The sequence below is a fragment of the Salvelinus fontinalis genome, chromosome 2 (assembly GCF_029448725.1).
Source record: "Salvelinus fontinalis isolate EN_2023a chromosome 2, ASM2944872v1, whole genome shotgun sequence".
Classification (NCBI taxonomy): Eukaryota; Metazoa; Chordata; class Actinopteri; order Salmoniformes; family Salmonidae; genus Salvelinus; species Salvelinus fontinalis.
This window is the reverse complement of record NC_074666.1, coordinates 24,554,482-24,573,424: the sequence shown is the minus strand read 5'-3', so window position 1 is coordinate 24,573,424 and position 18,943 is coordinate 24,554,482. Positions and strand designations below refer to the sequence as shown.

Here is an 18,943-nt window from a genome sequence, read left to right as displayed (position 1 = left end):
TTAAATGGCAGTCCTTTTTACCACATTAATTAGTATTTACTTAAAAATTCTAAAAACGAAGTGATACTACAATCAAATGATGGTCAATCAGCTTTTTAGTACTTATATGGATTTTATTGTACTTTGGAAAAAAGCTGCACTTTATGAAACATTTATATTTTTGTGTTGCAAAATATGCAAATTAACTCTAATTTTGCTAAAATATCTGTCTGTTTTGGTTCTTTTTTATTTATTTCTGATAACTTTATTTGCACATCTAATTATGTTTTGAAAATAATTAAGTTTATATTTCACTAATTGTTGCTTTTTTTATTTGTTTCTTCTTGGGGTGAAAAGGACCCCAGTTGATATGTAAAATGTGTTGGTAGTGTGAAGGTTAAAAAATTGTAGTTTCACTATATTAAAATATGAGTTCAGTTCACGTAACAGGGTTGACCTTAAAATGAGAGTCAGGTTTATTTCTCCTTAAACTGAATCACTAATCACATGAAATAAATAATAATCTCCAGAAATGACTTTGTCAAAGCAACAAAATAACGAATGCTTTACAATGATGGTGAAAAGGACTTTTAGGGCGTAAGTGATTTCAAATCTTCCTAGAAGTCACAGAGGGTACACAGAGGGACATAGAAAGATCCACAACTATTAACTATTATTTTCACATTGAAGTGTTTTTACATTTTTTCTGTTCAGCAATGGGTTACCATTATTGTGTTTCGACGCTGGGAGACGCTATTGTCCACGATAGAAATGCACCTGATTTAGAAAGCCAGGGCTCCTCCTATCCTTTGCTACAGGGTGTGTAGATCTAGGCTAGCATAGTAGTGAGGCTTTGTTTAAGAACACATTGGAATACCTTGCAGCACAGATAAATCGGCTGGGTGGAATGTCGCGGATTTCTCCTAGGCCTACCAATTTGATCAGTTTGGGATTAATCTGGATTACAGTGTCAAGGAACTGAGCAGCGATGGATTTGTGTGACCGTAGAATACATGTTTGGATACAGTGTTTTGTGTTGCTTTGTTCATGTGGATTGCCTTCAGGACAGATCGTCTACATGGTTTCAGAGGAGGTGGATAAAGGCACAGTTGTTGGAAATATAGCCAAAGATCTCAATCTAAATGTTCAAGATCTGGAATCGAGAGGAGTTGAGATTGTAACTGGATCGAATAAGAGGTATTTTGACGTAAACCGGAAGACTGGGCTTCTCTATGTCAATGAAATAATCGACAGGGAGATGCTGTGTCAGAATTCAGTAAAATGTTTTGTAAACGTTGAAGCCATTTTGAAAGGTCCAACACATCTCCACCGCATAGAAATCAATATTTTAGACATAAACGACAATGCACCATCATTCCGAGAGACAGTTCATATTTTTAATATTACTGAGTATGCCTCTCCAGGAGAGAGATTTTCTCTGCCTGAAGCCCAGGACATGGATGTTGGCAGTAACTTAGTGAAAGCCTACAAGCTGAGCCCAAATGAACACTTCTCTCTGGATGTACAGAGCGGCGGAGAGCAGGTGTCTGCTGAGTTGGTGCTACGGAAAGCTTTAGACCGAGAGAAACAGGCTGTTATCAAGCTTGTGCTGACTGCCATTGATGGAGGAAAACCACCTAGATCCGGGACATTACAGATTATTGTCAACATTATTGATGTAAACGATAATTCCCCATCTTTCAGCAAACAACTCTACAAAGTTCAGATTCCTGAGAATGTCCCAAGTGGAACGACAATTCTTATTTTAAATGCGACTGATTTTGATGAGGGTGTAAACGGAGATATAATGTATTCCTTAACGGCAAAGGGAGATGCAAAACATGCTGAAATATTCTCCATTGATCCGAAGTCGGGAGTTATCGCCTCTAAAGGCAAAATAGACTACGAGGAAAGTACAGCATTTGAGATCCGTGTACAGGCTAAGGACAGAGGCGTCCCTCCTCGAAGCACGCAGTGTAAAGTCTTGGTTGAAGTGCTTGATGAGAATGACAATGCCCCTGAGATAGTTGTAACATCACACATGGGCGCAGTGAAAGAGGACTCTCCAATTGGCACTGTTGTCGCATCTATAAATGCATTAGATAAAGATGGAGGTAAAAATGGACGTGTTTTGTGTGCCATAGTCGGAGAAGTTCCCTTTAAACTTATCTCTACTTATAAGAACTATTATTCTGTAGTAGTGGGTCGACCTCTGGACAGAGAGAGAGCATCGCAGTGCAATGTCACCATCATTGCTAAAGATGAGGGAACACCTCCTCGCTCCAGTACCAGTGTTATAACAGTAGACATCTCTGATGTGAATGACAACCCACCTCACTTTTCAGAACCCACAATAAACATGTTTCTAAAGGAGAATAGTCCTGCGAGAGATTTAATTGCAAGCTTGACTGCAATTGACCCCGACGTCAATGGCAATGCTCAAGTTACATATTCAATGCCAGAAACTAGCAACAGCCTTCCAATGTCTACGATGATAAACATAAACTCTTTAACAGGTGAGATATATAGCATGCAGTCATTTAACTATGAAGAAGTAAAACAGTTCCAGTTCCAAGTTCAGGCCACAGACTCTGGTGTTCCTCCACTAAGCAGCAACGTCACTGTCAACGTTTTTATCCTGGATGAGAATGACAATAGTCCTGTGATTCTCCCGCCCTATTCTGACCACGGCTCCGTTAATTCTGAGAACATTCCTTATTCTGCTGAAGCGGGATACTTTGTGGCCAAGATCAGGGTTGTAGACGCCGACTCTGGATATAATGCGCTGCTTTCTTATCACATCTCTGAACCAAAGGGGACCAATCTATTCAGAATAGGAACCAGCAACGGAGAAATACGGACTAAGAGACGCATGAGTGACAATGACTTAAAAACTCACCCATTGGTCATTCTGGTGTCTGATAATGGAGAACCTTCCCTGTCTGCGACTGTGTCTATTGATGTTGTGGTCGTTGAAAGTTCAGGTGACATGCAGACAACTTTCAGGCAACTGCCTGTAAAGGAGGAGAGTTTCTCAGATTTAAATCTGTATCTGCTCGTCGCGATTGTGTCAGTATCAGTGATATTTCTACTGAGCCTCATCAGTTTAATAGTTGTAAAATGCCACAGGACAGACGGCAGTTTCAGCAGGTGCAGCGCCCCAATGATCACTACACACCCTGACGGGAGCTGGTCTTACTCCAAATCTACTCAGCAGTATGACGTGTGTTTCAGCTCTGACACAATGAAGAGTGACGTAGTAGTTTTCCCCACGCCGTTTCCACCTGCTGATGGTGAGCTGATCAGTATTAATGGAGGAGACACTTTTCAAAGAACAAGAACGCTTCCGAGCTCAGAGAAGGTAAGGAGAACTGTTCATGATATGGGATGTTTTTGTCACGTCTTGATTTATTTTATTAGCATTATTATCTTGTGTGCACATTATATTTGTCAAATTCCCGAGATTTATTGTAATTTTCATAGACTGTTCCAATTGTATGGGTACGGTTTAGGATAGGTATTTCTTTTTAAATTCTCCTCTAAATTGATGCAGAATGTAGCGTTACAATTCAGCACCAGGGACAGCGACATATGGCTTCTTGCATTGATTTGTGTCAGTTTCATTCTTGCTCACGTTTTCTCAATTAGATTGCAGGAAAGTTGTTTCATTTTCTCCTATATCAGATAATTTTGTGGATCTGTCAAATTAGTGTAGTTTTTAATGGTTTATGGTTGACGCAGTAACTGGTCAAGTTATTTAAATGTATGTGCACACCACAGAAGATTTAGCCATTGAGTTCGACTACTGGTCATCAGCTGTTTGTCAGATTTAGGGCTAAGCAATAAATTACATATGAGTTGATCATGCAAAGCGTTGTTCATTGGATGGTCTTTTTTTATATGAACTCTTCTGATAGATACCAACATCTTGAATAACTAAAGCAATCACGTCTGTATTCATTTTAAGAGCAGAGTAAAAGCACTTGGTGTCGCTGTAGACCGTGATTATATTTAGTTGATAAATATATGTGGCTCCTCCTTCCTCTCCTCACTTCCACTGATGAGGCAGGTACAGTCAAGCGAGTTGTTGAGACGAGAACGCACTCGAGATAGGCCTGTATGTAGACACAACCGTTGTATACTAATAGAGAGATTGTTCTTATATAAAAACGTTGCTTAGCAATATTATAAATCTATCATAAACAACTCACAAAAGAATCAGAAGGTCTGTGTATAAGGATGGACCATTCCGTGCATTGTGGATATTTTTGGATTCGGATTGTGCTGTTTATTTGCTTATGGGACATATCTTCCGGTCAGATTGTCTATTCTGTTTTAGAGGAGTTGAACAAGGGAACCTTTGTTGGGAATATAGCCAAGGATCTCAATCTCAACGTTCAGGAACTGGAGTCACGTAGGTTTCAGATTGTATCCGGATCCAACAAGAAGTATTTTGATGTAAATCCAAGAACTGGTGTTCTGTTCGTGAATGAGATAATCGACCGTGAGGAGCTTTGTGAGACCAATGTGAAGTGTTATTTGAATGTGCAGGCCATTGCGCACAATCCTTTAAATGTTTTTCGTGTTGAAATAGACATTTTGGATAAAAATGACAATGTACCTTGTTTCATTGAAAATTCTCTGACATTAAATATTTCTGAAAACGCTGCTGCGGGAGAGCGATTTCTTCTGCCAGTGGCTGAGGATGCGGATGGGGGCAGTAACTCTATGAAAACCTACAAGCTAAGTCCAAATGAACATTTTTATTTGGATGTACAGAGCGGTGGAGAGCAGAGTTTGTCTGCTGAGTTAGTGTTACAGAAGGCTTTAGACCGAGAGAATCAGGCTGTGATGAAGCTCATACTAACTGCTGTTGATGGAGGAAACCCTCCCAGATCTGGGACACTACAGATCACAGTACATGTATTTGATACTAATGACAATACTCCAATTTTCAACAAACCTCTTTACAAAGTCAAAGTTGAGGAGAATGTTTCAAATGGAACCAAAATAATAACTCTCACAGCATCAGACTTGGATGAGGGTATCAACAGTGACATTCTTTACTCTTTTGTTGGTAACAGGAATGCAAAAGGATCTAGTATATTTGCTATTGACCCATATACTGGGGATGTATCAGTGAAAGGTAATGTCGATTATGAAGAAAACGTTGGGGTTGAGTTACGAGTCCAGGCTGCAGACCAAGGCCAACCTCCAAAAACGACACATTGTAAAGTGTTGGTGGAAGTAGTCGATATAAATGACAATGCTCCAGAGATAGCAATAACATCACTCATGAGCACAGTAAGAGAGGATGCCAAGTCTGGCGCTGCTGTTGCTTTAGTAATGCTCTCAGATAAAGATGGGGGTAAAAATGGAATTGTGAATTGTCAGATAAGTGATACTGTTCCTTTCCAACTGCAGTTTTCTTATAAAAATCACTACTCTTTAGTTGTGGACGGGCCTCTGGACAGAGAGAAATGTTCTCAGTACAACATCAGTATTATTGCTATGGACGAGGGGACCCCACCTCTCTCCAGCACCAGTGTTGTTACTCTATACATTTCTGATGTGAATGACAACCCACCCCGTTTTCCAGAACATCTTATTAACATGTATTTAAAGGAGAATAGTCCAGTGGGAGGTCTGATAGTTAGTGTAAGTGCGTATGATCCAGATGAAATGGAAAACGCACGTGTATTATATTCTCTATCGGAAAGTAAAAGTGAAAATATATCGCCATCGTCAATTGTCAACATTAACTCTATAACTGGTGAAATAAACAGCTTACAGTCATTTAACTATGAAGAAGTAAAACAGTTCCAGTTCCAAGTTCAGGCCACAGACTCTGGTGTTCCTCCACTAAGCAGCAACGTCACTGTCAACGTTTTTATCCTGGATGAGAATGACAACAGTCCTGTGATTCTCCCGCCCTATTCTGACCACGGCTCCGTTAATTCTGAGAACATTCCTTATTCTGCTGAAGCGGGATACTTTGTGGCCAAGATCAGGGCTGTAGACGCCGACTCTGGTTACAATGCGCTGCTTTCTTATCACATCTCTGAACCAAAGGGGACCAATCTATTCAGAATAGGAAACAACAACGGAGAAATACGGACTAAGAGACGCATGAGTGACAATGACTTAAAAACTCACCCGTTGGTCATTCTGGTGTCTGATAATGGAGAACCTTCCCTGTCTGCGACTGTGTCTGTTGATGTTGTGGCCGTTGAAAGTACAGGTGACACACAGACATCTTTCAGACATCTGCCTGTAAAGGAGGAGAGTTTCTCTGATTTAAATCTGTATCTGCTCGTCGCCATTGTGTCATTATCAGTGATATTTCTACTGAGCCTGATCAGTTTAATAGTTGTAAAATGCCACAGGACAGACGGCAGTTTCAGCAGGTGCAGCGCCCCAATGATCACTACACACCCTGACGGGAGCTGGTCTTACTCCAAATCTACTCAGCAGTATGACGTGTGTTTCAGCTCTGACACAATGAAGAGTGACGTAGTAGTTTCCCCCACGCCGTTTCCACCTGTTGATGGTGAGCTGATCAGTATTAATGGAGGGGACACTTTCCAAAGGACACGAACGCTTCCGAGCACAGAGAAGGTAATTACCCTTCATTATAAAAGCATACTATGTACCATCTATTGACCAAAATGCTATTTTAAAGTCGATAATATGTCTCTTGTTTTATATAATTAGTTTTGAGCAGGAAATCCTCATGTCTCAGCATGTTGTTGTTTCGTTCAATGCGCCTTTTGACAAGGTCATGTAGGGGTACCTTATGTTGTTGAATAGAGTTAGGCCTACCTTGTTTAACTTTTCTGCCTTCTGGATATGAATCACTTTGTTCAAACAATATTATCATAATTTGGGGTTCATTTGGTGTAAATGTTATGGTTATTTGTAGGTCAAAAAAGACAGCTCGTTTAAGAAACACTCTTCTTTTGACTTCAGCACCACTGGGGTGGACAGCGACATAACTGGGTCGCTGGTGGTTTTTAATAACACACGTTTCATGTCACACCGTGTCGCTGCAGACCATGGATATGAAAGTTGTTTCTCAGTCTGGTGCCCCTCCCTCTATGGCTTGTCATGAGCTGGGAGGGCTTTGTACAGGTCCAGGATACATCGCACTCTGTTTGTGTTTTATACAAGAAAGCCTTCTCACTGCGTTTTGGCCGTTTTATGTCTCATGTTTTTATGGTAGATAACACTAGTTTCAGAATCTAATTGTCGATGTTTGGCACTAACAACTGAACCGTGGATAACGATGGGCCTCTTTCTCCATGCATGTATTTTGATTCGGATTCTGCTTCTTCTTTGTTTCTGGAATTTATCATCCAGTCAGATTGTCTATTCTGTCTCAGAGGAGGTGAACAAGGGAACCGTTGTTGGGAATATAGCCAAGGACCTCAATTTCAATGTTCAGGAATTGGAGTCTCGTATGTTTCAGATTGTAGCCGGATCTAACAAGAAGTATTTTGATGTAAATGTTAAGACTGGTGCTCTGTTTGTGATCGAGAGAATCAATCGAGAAGACCTATGTGTGACGAGCAAGACTTGTGCCTTAAATTTAGAGGCCCTAGCACAAAACCCGCATAGTCTTTATCGGATCGAGATAGAGATTTTGGATACAAATGACAACGCACCATTTTTCTCAGGTAATATACTTACAATGAATATTACAGAGATAGCTATTTTAGGAGACAAATTCCTCTTACCAATTGCAAAAGATCCAGATGTTGGTAGTAACTCGGTAAACAGCTACAAGCTGAGTCCAAATGAACACTTCTCTCTTGATGTACAGAGCGGTGGAGAGCAGAGTGTGTCTGCGGAATTAGTGCTAAAGAAAGCTTTAGACCGAGAGAAACAGGCTGTGATCCAGCTGACACTGACTGCTGTTGATGGAGGAAACCCTCCTCGATCAGGGACGTTACAGATAGTGGTAAACGTTATGGATATAAATGACAATAATCCAATTTTCAGCAAACCTCTTTACAAAGTGAAAGTGAATGAAAATTCGCCGGTAGGAAAAAGAGTCACTTCTCTTCTTGCTTCGGATATAGATGAAGGAGTAAATGGTGAAGTAATATATTCTCTAGTTGGATATGGGCCTGAAAACGAAGCTCTATTCTCTATCGTTCCTGAGACAGGGGTGATTGAGGTAAAGGGAGTGATTGACCATGAACAAAATGCTGCAATTGAGTTAAGAGTCCAAGCAAAAGACAAGGGTATTCCACCTAGGAGTACACGTTGTAAAGTCTTAGTTGAAGTTATTGTTGAGAATTATAACACTCCAGAAATATCAGTGACGTCACTCATTGACACTTTTCGCGAGGATGTGAAAACAGGCACAGCTGTTGCCTTAGTCACAGTCACTGACAAAGATGGGGGTAAGAATGGAGTAGTTCAGTGTAACATTGCAGGTTCTGGTCCTTTCAAGTTGCAGTCTTCAAATAATAATTACTATTCTGTATTAGTTAATGGGCCACTAGACAGAGAACTTGTTTCAATGTATAATGTAACCATTGTTGCAACAGATGAAGGATCTCCACCTCTCTCCAGCACTAGAGTTATTAGTGTGCACATTTCTGATGTGAATGACAATGCGCCTCGCTTTTCAGAGCCCATAATGGTGAATTTAAAAGAAAACAGTCCAGTTGGGGGTCATATTGCCAGCTTGACTGCGAATGATTTAGACATAAATGAAAATGCTCAGTTGTCTTATTCATTTTTAGAAGGCTTTAATGCAATACCCTTGTCTACAATGATAAACATAAACTCTTTAACAGGTGAGATATATAGCATGCAGTCATTTAACTATGAAGAAGTAAAACAGTTCCAGTTCCAAGTTCAGGCCACAGACTCTGGTGTTCCTCCACTAAGCAGCAACGTCACTGTCAACGTTTTTATCCAGGATGAGAATGACAACAGTCCTGTGATTCTCCCGCCCTATTCTGATCACGGCTCCGTTAATTCTGAGAACATTCCTTATTCTGCTGAAGCGGGATACTTTGTGGCCAAGATCAGGGCTGTAGACGCCGACTCTGGATATAATGCGCTGCTTTCTTATCACATCTCTGAACCAAAGGGGACCAATCTATTCAGAATAGGAACCAGCAACGGAGAAATACGGACTAAGAGACGCATGAGTGACAATGACTTAAAAACTCACCCGTTGGTCATTCTGGTGTCTGATAATGGAGAACCTTCCCTGTCTGCGACTGTGTCTATTGATTTTGTTGTCGTTGAAAGTACAGGTGACACACAGACATCTTTCAGATATCTGACTGTTAAGGAGGAGAGTTTCTCAGATTTTAATCTGTATCTGCTCGTCGCCATTGTGTCAGTATCAGTGATATTTCTACTGAGCCTCATCAGTTTAATAGTTGTAAAATGCCACAGGACAGACGGCAGTTTCAGCAGGTGCAGCGCCCCAATGATCACTACCCACCCTGACGGGAGCTGGTCTTACTCCAAATCTACTCAGCAGTATGACGTGTGTTTCAGCTCTGACACAATGAAGAGTGACGTAGTAGTTTTCCCCACGCAGTTTCCACCTGTTGATGGTGAGCTGATCAGTATTAATGGAGGAGACACTTTTCAAAGGACACGAACACTTTCCAACACAGAGAAGGTAAGGATCACTTTTTCTAAGGATTTTGCTTTGTAATTGCTTTTTTAAAATTGACATCATTGCTGCATTTTCAAATTCCTGAAAAACTTAGGGAAGTTCCCTTCTAACTTGACAAATTTAATGGCTACGGTATAGTTTGGGTAAAATTTTGCTCCAAATTGATGCAGCAAGCAGCTTTTCATTTCAACACCATGGACAGCGACCTGTGGCTACTTTGGTTAGTCAGTCTCATTCTTGCTCACTTTTTCTAGATAAAACTGCATCAAAGTTGTGTCGTATTGTCCTCTAACAGATAAAGGTATGAACCTGTCAGAATATTGTAGTTTTTAGTTGCTTAATGTAAAACTGAAAACTGTAAAGACATTTAGATGTAGGCCCTAGTTCACACCACTAAGGTAAGGTAAGCAATACCTTCAATTTAGGAAGAAAGTGTTGTTCATTGGATGCATTTGTTTGTTTCTTTATGCATTCCTTATGTTATTTACAGTTGAAGTCGGAAGTTTACATACACCTTAGCCATATACATTTAAACTCAGTTTTTCACAATTGCTGACATTTAATCCTAGTAAACATTCCCTGTCTTAGGTCACCACTTTATTTTAAGAATTGTCCATTTGGAAGACCCATTTGCGACCAAGCTTTAACTTCCTGACTGATGTCTGGAGAAGTTGTTTCAATACATCCACATAATTTTCCCTCCCCATGATGCCATCTAGTTTGTGAAGTGCACCAGTCCCTCCTGCAGCAAAGCACCCCCACAACATGATGCTGCCACCCACGTGCTTCACAGTTGGGATGGTGTTCTTTGGCTTGCAAGCCTCCCCCTTTTTCCTCCAAACATAACAATGGTCATTATGGTCAAACAGTTCTATTTTTGTTTCATCAGACCAGAGGACATTTCTCCAATAAATATGATCGTTGTCCCCCTGTGCAGTTGCAAACCGTAGTCTTGCTTTTTTATTGAGGTTTTGGAGCAGTGGCTTCTTCCTTGCTGAGCTGACTTTAAGGTTATGTCGATATAGGACTCGTTTTACTGTGGATATAGATGCTTTTGTACCTGTTTCCTCCAGTATCTTCAGAAGGTCCTTTGCTGTTGTTCTGGGATTGATTTGCAGTTTTCATTCCAAAGTACGTTCATCTCTAGGAGTCAGAACGCGTTTCCTTCCTGAGCGGTATGATGGCTGCGTGGTCCCATGGTGTTTATACTTGCGTACTATTGTTTGTACAGATGAACGTGGTACCTTCAGGCGTTTGGAAATTGCTTCCAAGGTTGAACCAGACTTGTGGAGGTCTACAATTTTTTTCCTGAGGTCTTGCATGATATCTTTTGTTTGATTTTCCCATGATGTCAAGCAAAGAGGCACTGAGTTTGAAGGTAGGCCTTGAAATACATCCACAGGTACACCTCCAATTGACTCAAATGATGTCAATTAGCCTATCAGAAGCTTCTAAAGCCATGACATCATTTTCGGGAATTTTCCAAGCTGTCTAAAGGCACAGTCAAATTAGTGTATGTAAACTTCTGACCCACTGGAATTGTGAAACAGTGAATTATAAGTGAAATAATCTGTCTGTTAACAACTGTTGGAAAAATTACTCATGTCATGCACAAAATACATGTCCTAACCGACTTGCCAAAACTATAGCTTGTTAACAAGAAATTTGTGGAGTGGTTGAAAAAACGAGTTTTAATGACTTCAACCTAAGTGTATGTATACTTCAGACTTCAACTTTATATATATATACAGTACCAGTCAAAAGTTTGGACACACCTAATCATTCCAGGGTTTTTCTTTATTTTTACTATGCTCTACATTGTAGAATAATAGGAAAAGCATCAAATCTATGAAATAACACATATGGAATCATGTAGTAACCAAAAAAGTTTTACACAAATGAAAATAGATTTGTATTTTAGATTCTTCAAAGTAGCCACCCTTTGCCATAATGACAGGTTTAATGGTGGTGGTGGTGGAGCTGAAGTTGGCTACCCGGTCCTGATGTTGTTCTCAGTCCCCAGCCCTCTGTAGTCACTGGTTGACTCCTCCACTATCGATGTGTAGCACCCACTTGGGAGATGCTTCTTCTGCTGCCAATACTGGCACTTAAAGCTCACCCACACATCCGTCCATTGTAACGTCACCTTCTGCCATATACGTACTGCAGTCCTCTCACTTTGGGTGGGGAAAACTAGACGTGGGTGGTGCTGAATGCATCTTTTGAATGCAAACAGTACACAGCTATAGCTAGCTAGCCAGCTAGCTTAGCAAACCAAACAAATCAATCTGCTTCCATTTCTGCAATTCTGTTGATACCAATTTTTTGAATAACTAAAATAATACATATTTATTATTTAAAAAAAATAAACACAGTAAAAACACTTGGTGTTGCCGTAAACCGTGATTATATTGTGTTGATTAGGTTCCTCCTTCCTTCCTGCACTTCCACTGCTGAAGGCACAGTCAAGCAAGTTTGGTGAGACGAGAATGCACTCGAGATGTACTGTATGTAAACAGAACCGCGGTAAACTAGTCGAGAGATTATTCTTAACGATACTTTGCAATATAATGAAACTATCATAAACAATTTAGGCCTACAGAAGAATCGGGAGGTCCGTGGATCGTGATGGGCCTTTCCGGTAGTGCAGAATTGCCCCTCCCCCCTTGCCTGAATCGCCCCGCCTTCGCGTGAAAGTGCACGCACTCAATTCTTAATTACTGCGACTTGCTTGCTAGTTGAGATTTCTGATCACGTTAGGCTGCGATTCATTAGATTTTTTATGTCGGTTTGATACCCTGGCACGAGTAATGTCTGCAGTTTTCGGTTTGGCTATTTGTTTCAAGTCTATTAGTCTATTAATAAATCTCTTTGGCAAAATTCGTCATCTCTCCCATGTCTTATTTGACTTGTACTTGTTCAGAAATGTTTATTGCTTGCCTACATTTTACTCCCTCTTCTATGTTTAATATAACACACCTACATTAATTATTCATTTTGGTTGCCTATCCTGACGTGAAGTTTGTTCTATAGAAATTATTTGACTCTGATGTGTGCCACAGAAAGTATTTGACTCTAGCCACAAAATTAAGAAAATTAGAAAGGGGGAGGGATTTCGGTAAGACTATTTTCTCCTTCGATCCGAGACATTACAGATCATTGTACGTGTAATGGAAATACATGACAAGAATCCATTTTTCAGCAAACCTCTCTACAAAGTGAAAGTTCCGATTGGAACCAAAATATTATACCTCACTTCATTATATTTGGATGAGGGTATCAACAGTGACATTGTTTACAATTTTGTTGGCAACAGTAATGAAAAACGAGCTAGTATATTTGCTATTGATCCATATACTGGGAATGTATCAGTAAACGGTAATGTCGATTATGAAGAAAACGTTGGGATTGAGTTACGAGTCCAGGCTGCAGAACAAGGCCAACCTCCAAAAACGACACATTGTAAAGTGTTGGTGGAAGTAGTCGATATAAATGACAATGCTCCAGAGATAGCAATAACATCACTCATGAGCACAGTAAGAGAGGATGCCAAGTCTGGCGCTGCTGTTGCTTTAGTAATGCTCTCAGATAAAGATGGGGGTAAAAATGGAACTGTGAATTGTCACGTAAGTGGTAAGGTTCCTTTCCAAATTCAGTTTTCTTATAAAATCACTACTCTTAAGTTGTAGATGGCCCTTGGATATAGATAAATATTCTCAGTACAACATCAGTATTATTGATACGAAAGAGGGGACCCCACCTCTCTCCAGCACCAGTGTTGTTACTGTAGTGTTACATTTCTGATGTAAAAGACAACCCGTCCCATTTCCAGAACATCTTAATAACATGTATTTAAAGGAGAATAGTCCAGTGGGAGGTCTGATAGTTAGTGTAAGTGCGTATGATCCAGATGAAATGGAAAACGCGCCTGTATTATATTCTCTATCGGAAAGTAAAAGTGATAATATATCGCCATCGTCAATTGTCAACATTAACTCTATAACTGGTGAAATAAACAGCATGCACTCTTTTAAATATGAAGCAGTAAAAAAGTTACAATTTCAAGTTCAGGCCACAGATTCTGGTGTTCTTCCATTAAGCAGCAACGTCACTGTCAACGTTTTTAACCTTGACGAGAATGACAACAGTCCTGTGATTCTCCCGCCCTATTCCGACCACTGTTCCGTTAATTCTGAGAACATTCCTTATTCTGCTGAAGCGGGATACTTTGTGGCCAAGATCAGGGCTGTAGACGCCGACTCTGGATATAATGCGCTGCTTTCTTATCACATCTCTGAACCAAAGGGGACCAATCTATTCAGAAGGAACCAACAACGGAGAAATACGGACTAAGAGACGCATGAGTGATAATGACTTAAAAACTCACCCGTTGGTCATTCTGGTGTTTGATAATGGAGAACCTTCACTGTCTGCGACTGTGTCTGTTGATGTTGTGGTCGTTGAAAGTACAGGTGACACAAAGACAATTTTCAGACATCTGACTGTTAAGGAGGAGAGTTTTTCTGATTTAAATCTCTGTCTGCTCGTCGCCATTGTGTCAGTATCAGTGATATTTCTACTGAGCCTCATCAGTTTAATAGCTGTAAAATGCCACAGGACAGACGGCAGTTTAAGAAGGTACCCCAATGGTCACTACACACCCTGACGGGAGCTGGTCTTACTCCAAATCTACTCAGCAGTATGACGTGTGTTTTAGTTCTGAAGCACTGAAGAGTGACGTAGTAGTTTCCCCACGCTGTTTCCACCTGCTGATGCTGATTGGAAGCTGATAAGTATTAATGGAAGGTACACTTTTCAAAGGACTCCACTCTGCCAAATATTGAGAACGTGAGGAAGGATAACTTTTCAGAAGGGATCTGTTTTTTTATCATTGCGTTGTTATCGTTTTTTGTTTAACTGACAAAATATTATCTTGTGGCGCAAATTCTACATACTTTGTTGGAGTTCATCCCTCCTAACTTGATGAGACAGCTGAAGTTGTCTGGGTACGGTTTTAGGTAGGTAAAATCCAGCTCTAAATTTATGAGGTGTTTGGCTCTTCAATTCAGTACCATGGACAACGATAGGCGGCTACTTGCTCTGTTATGTTTCTTTCGTATGCTATTCCTCTCTATCCGATTCATTTGTGAACCTGTCAACAAAATGACGTTTTGGGTTGTTTATTGTAGAAGCAACAACCGGTAAAGTTATTATCTGCGCATGATTTTATGTTAAATCATTATCAGCAGTCTCATTAATGTCACGGGTAGTTTTGTAACTCATTTCCCCCCCATATTTTCATGTGCTAGACAGTCTCTCACTCTACATAATGTAGCCTACTTGGTCATGTTTGCAATATCTCAGAATTCTTAATTGTTTTCGATTCCCATGTGTAATCATATGTAACTGGTGTGAAATCGCTAGCTAGTTAGCGGGAGTGCGCTCAGAGCGTTTCAATCGGTGACGTCACTTGCTCTGACACCGTGAAGTAGTTGTTTCCCTTGGCTTTTGCGGAGCGTTAGGTAACAATGCTTCGTGGGAGACTGTTGTTGATGTGTTCAGAGGGTCTCTGATGCGAGCCCAGGTAGAGGGACGGAAGCAAAACTGTTACACACACACACACACACACACACACACACACACACACACACACATGACCAAACCAACTTGTTTATAGGTCGAAGATACACTATTGTTACAGTTTCATCATTTTATTTGAACTAGTACTCTGTAAAGGGTTCGTTTTGGTTTAAAAAATAATAATTAAGAACCAAGGTGGTGTAATAGAGACATAGCATATTTACAGGGGTGGCAGGTATCCTAGTGGTTAGAGCGTTGGACTAGTAACTGAAAGGTTGCAAGATCAAATCCCCGAGCTGACAAGATAAAAACCTGTTCTGCCCCTGAACAAGGCAGTTAACCTACTGTTCCTAGGCTGTCATTGAAAATAAGAATTTGTTCTTAACTGACTTGCCTAGTTAAAAAAAAGAAACAGCTATGTCAATAGTATTTGTGCTGTGTATATACAACACAGGATGTCGCTGTTGACCATGAACAGTATTTCTAGGAGGAATAATGCTGGACTAATGTGAATACTAAAAAAGGAATGGAGTTGAAACCAGTCGTGTGTTTTGGGACGAGAGGAAACGCTTGTGCGTCCTGCATTACTTGGGTTGTATAAACACGGATTAGCAGAGCTTGTATTATTTTCATTTTTTCCCTTTTAGTATATTTTGGATAAGCGTTTACTCGTACAGCCATGGACCTGTGTGACCACAGAAGACGTGTTGGGATACAATGTCTTCTGCTGCTTTGTTCATGGGGATTGTGTTCCGGACAGTTCGTGTATTCAGTCTCAGAGGAGGTGGATAAAGGAACATTTGTTGGAAATATCGCCAAAGACCTAAATCTTAACGTGAGGGAACTAGAATCTAGAGAGATTCAGATAGTAACCGGATCCAAACGGAGGTATTTTGATGTCGACGTGAAGACTGGCGTTCTTTTTGTCAGTGAGATAATTGACAGAGATGCCATCTGCCCCAACTCCATAAAATGCTCCATAGATGTAGAAGCTATCATGAATCATCCCATGCGAATCCATCGTATTGAAGTAAACATTTTGGACATAAATGACAACACGCCATCATTTCAAGAGCGCATTCACGTTATCAATATGACCGAATATGCCTCTCTAGGTGAAAGATTTCCATTACCACTTGCCGGTGATGCGGACGTTGGCAATAAATCGATAAAAACCTACAACCTGAGCCCGAATGAATACTTTTCTCTGGATGTACAGAGCGATGGAGAGCATAGTGTGACTGCTGAGTTAGTGCTGCAGAAAGCTTTAGACCGAGAGAAACAAGCTGTGATTAAGCTGATACTGATTGCTGTTGATGGAGGAAAACCTCCACGATCTGGGACTTTAGAGATAATAATTAATGTGATAGATGTGAACGACAACAGCCCGATTTTCACTAAATCTCTGTATAAAGTCCAAGTCTTAGAAAATGTTGCATTTGGAACTTTAGTTCTAATCATAAACGCAACAGACATAGACGAAGCTGCAAACGGTGAGATTGAATACTCATTCATTGGTAACAGAGAAATGGATCTTCATAGGCTGTTTGCAGTCAATCAGCACACAGGTGAAATAACCGTTAAAGGAAGTTTAGATCACGAGGAGAACCCTGCGTTTGAAATTCGTGTACAAGCAAAAGACAAGGGTAATCCACCAAGGAGTGCCAATTCAAAAGTCCTAATTGAAATACTTGATATCAATGATAATACACCCGAGATAGAAATAACATCCCTGGCCATTGCAGTCAAAGAAGATGCCGAGAAAGGAACAGCAGTGGCTTCATTGAGTATTGGAGACAAAGATGGGAGTAAAAATGGCCTCATCAAAGCTTTTATTATAGGAGATTTTCCTTTTAAATTACAGTCGTCCTATAAGAACTATTATTCTTTAGTGGTAGATGGGCCTCTAGACAGAGAGAGTGCCTCTCTTCATAACATAACTATTAAAGCCATTGATGAAGGGACCCCACCTCTCTCCAGTACTAGTGTTATTACTGTACACATTTCTGATGTGAATGACAACGCTCCCCTCTTTCCGGAGCCCATAATGAACTTGTATATAGAGGAGAACAGTCCAGTGGGGGTTCGTGTTGGCAGCGTGACAGCGAATGACTCGGATATCAATGAAAACTCTCAATTGACGTATACACTATCAAAAAACAAAACACATGCCCGTTTGTCAACATTTCTAAACTTAAATTCTCTAACTGGTGAGATATTCAGCTTACAGTCATTTAACTATGAAGAAGTAAAACAGTTCCAGTTCCAAGTTCAGGCCAAAGACTCTGGTGTTCCTCCACTAAGCAGCAACGTCACTGTCAACGTTTTTATCCAGGATGAGAATGACAACAGTCCTGTGATTCTCCCGCCCTATTCTGACCACGGCTCCGTTAATTCTGAGAACATTCCTTATTCTGCTGAAGCGGGATACTTTGTGGCCAAGATCAGGGCTGTAGACGCCGACTCTGGATATAATGCGCTGCTTTCTTATCACATCTCTGAACCAAAGGGGACCAATCTATTCAGAATAGGAACTAGCAACGGAGAAATACGGACTAAGAGACTCATGAGTGACAATGACCTAAAAACTCACCCGTTGGTCATTCTGGTGTCTGATAATGGAGAACCTTCCCTGTCTGCGACTGTGTCTATTGATTTTGTTGTCGTTGAAAGTTCAGGTGACACACAGACATCTTTCAGACATCTGACTATTAAGGAGGAGAGTTTCTCAGATTTTAATCTGTATCTGCTCGTCGCCATTGTGTCAGTATCAGTGATATTTCTACTGAGCCTCATCAGTTTAATAGTTGTAAAATGCCACAGGACAGACGGCAGTTTCAGCAGGTGCAGCGCCCCAATGATCACTACACACCCTGACGGGAGCTGGTCTTACTCCAAATCTACTCAGCAGTATGACGTGTGTTTCAGCTCTGACACAATGAAGAGTGACGTAGTAGTTTTCCCCACGCCGTTTCCACCTGCTGATGGTGAGCTGATCAGTATTAATGGAGGAGACACTTTTCAAAGGACAAGAACTCTGCCAAATAGTGAGAAGGTGAGCCTTTTTTGCTATTCACAATAAGTACTGGATCAGTTAGAATGAGGGTCTATTTAATTAATTCACTGCTTATGGATTTGGCTTTTATAAAAATGTTGTTGGATGATTATTGACAGTGACATTGAGTATGGTTACATGCACACAATAGTCCAATTATTTTGGATAGTCAGATTAATATCGAATTATTAGTGTGAATGTAAATGTAAGCCTATACATTGTCTTCGATTGTGAAGTGATTCAGATTTCACATAACAGCTACTGCTGCTTCATCATATGTGGTGTTAGTACTTTAGAGCAGGGCTGTCAAACTCAATCCATCCTAGTGTCTGCAGGGTTTAGTTTTTTCATTTAAATTTAGACCTGGGTGAAGGGAGTTCTCCAAATGAAATGAAATCAAATGTATTTATAAAGCTTTACATCGGCAGATGTTACAAAGTGCTTATACAGTTGTGGACAGTAGCATCAGTACTGATGTATAGTATAGGCCTATTTCAGCACCACCGTGGTGAACAGCAGCATCAGTACTGATGTATAGTATTGTCCTATTTCAGCACCACCGGTGTGGACAGCAGCATCAGTACTAAGGTATACTATAGGTCTATTTCAGCACCACCAAGCTATAGCAAAACATCAATCAATCAATCAATCAAATGTATTTATAAAGTCATTTTTACATC

The 18,943-nt window shown here is 40.4% G+C and overlaps 1 protein-coding gene and 1 pseudogene across 3 annotated transcripts in view; both read left to right on the top strand.

Moving 5' to 3' along the window:
* Positions 1-777: 777 nt before the first annotated feature.
* LOC129815209 (protocadherin alpha-C2-like) overlaps positions 778-18,943 on the top strand; it is a 62,672-nt gene continuing 44,506 nt past the window's right edge. Inside the window, exon 1 of one of the 3 annotated variants that reach the window (XM_055868774.1) lies at positions 778-3,340. In XM_055868774.1, the coding sequence (XP_055724749.1) occupies positions 968-3,340 (2,373 nt within the window). In that variant the 5' untranslated portion in view covers positions 778-967. Of the gene's footprint in view, positions 3,341-3,375; positions 6,598-15,728; positions 18,264-18,943 lie in introns of those variants that run through there. The other 2 variants (XM_055868752.1, XM_055868763.1) reach the window with 2 other exon arrangements.
* On the top strand, positions 8,801-15,520 carry LOC129868941 (protocadherin alpha-3-like; annotated as a pseudogene).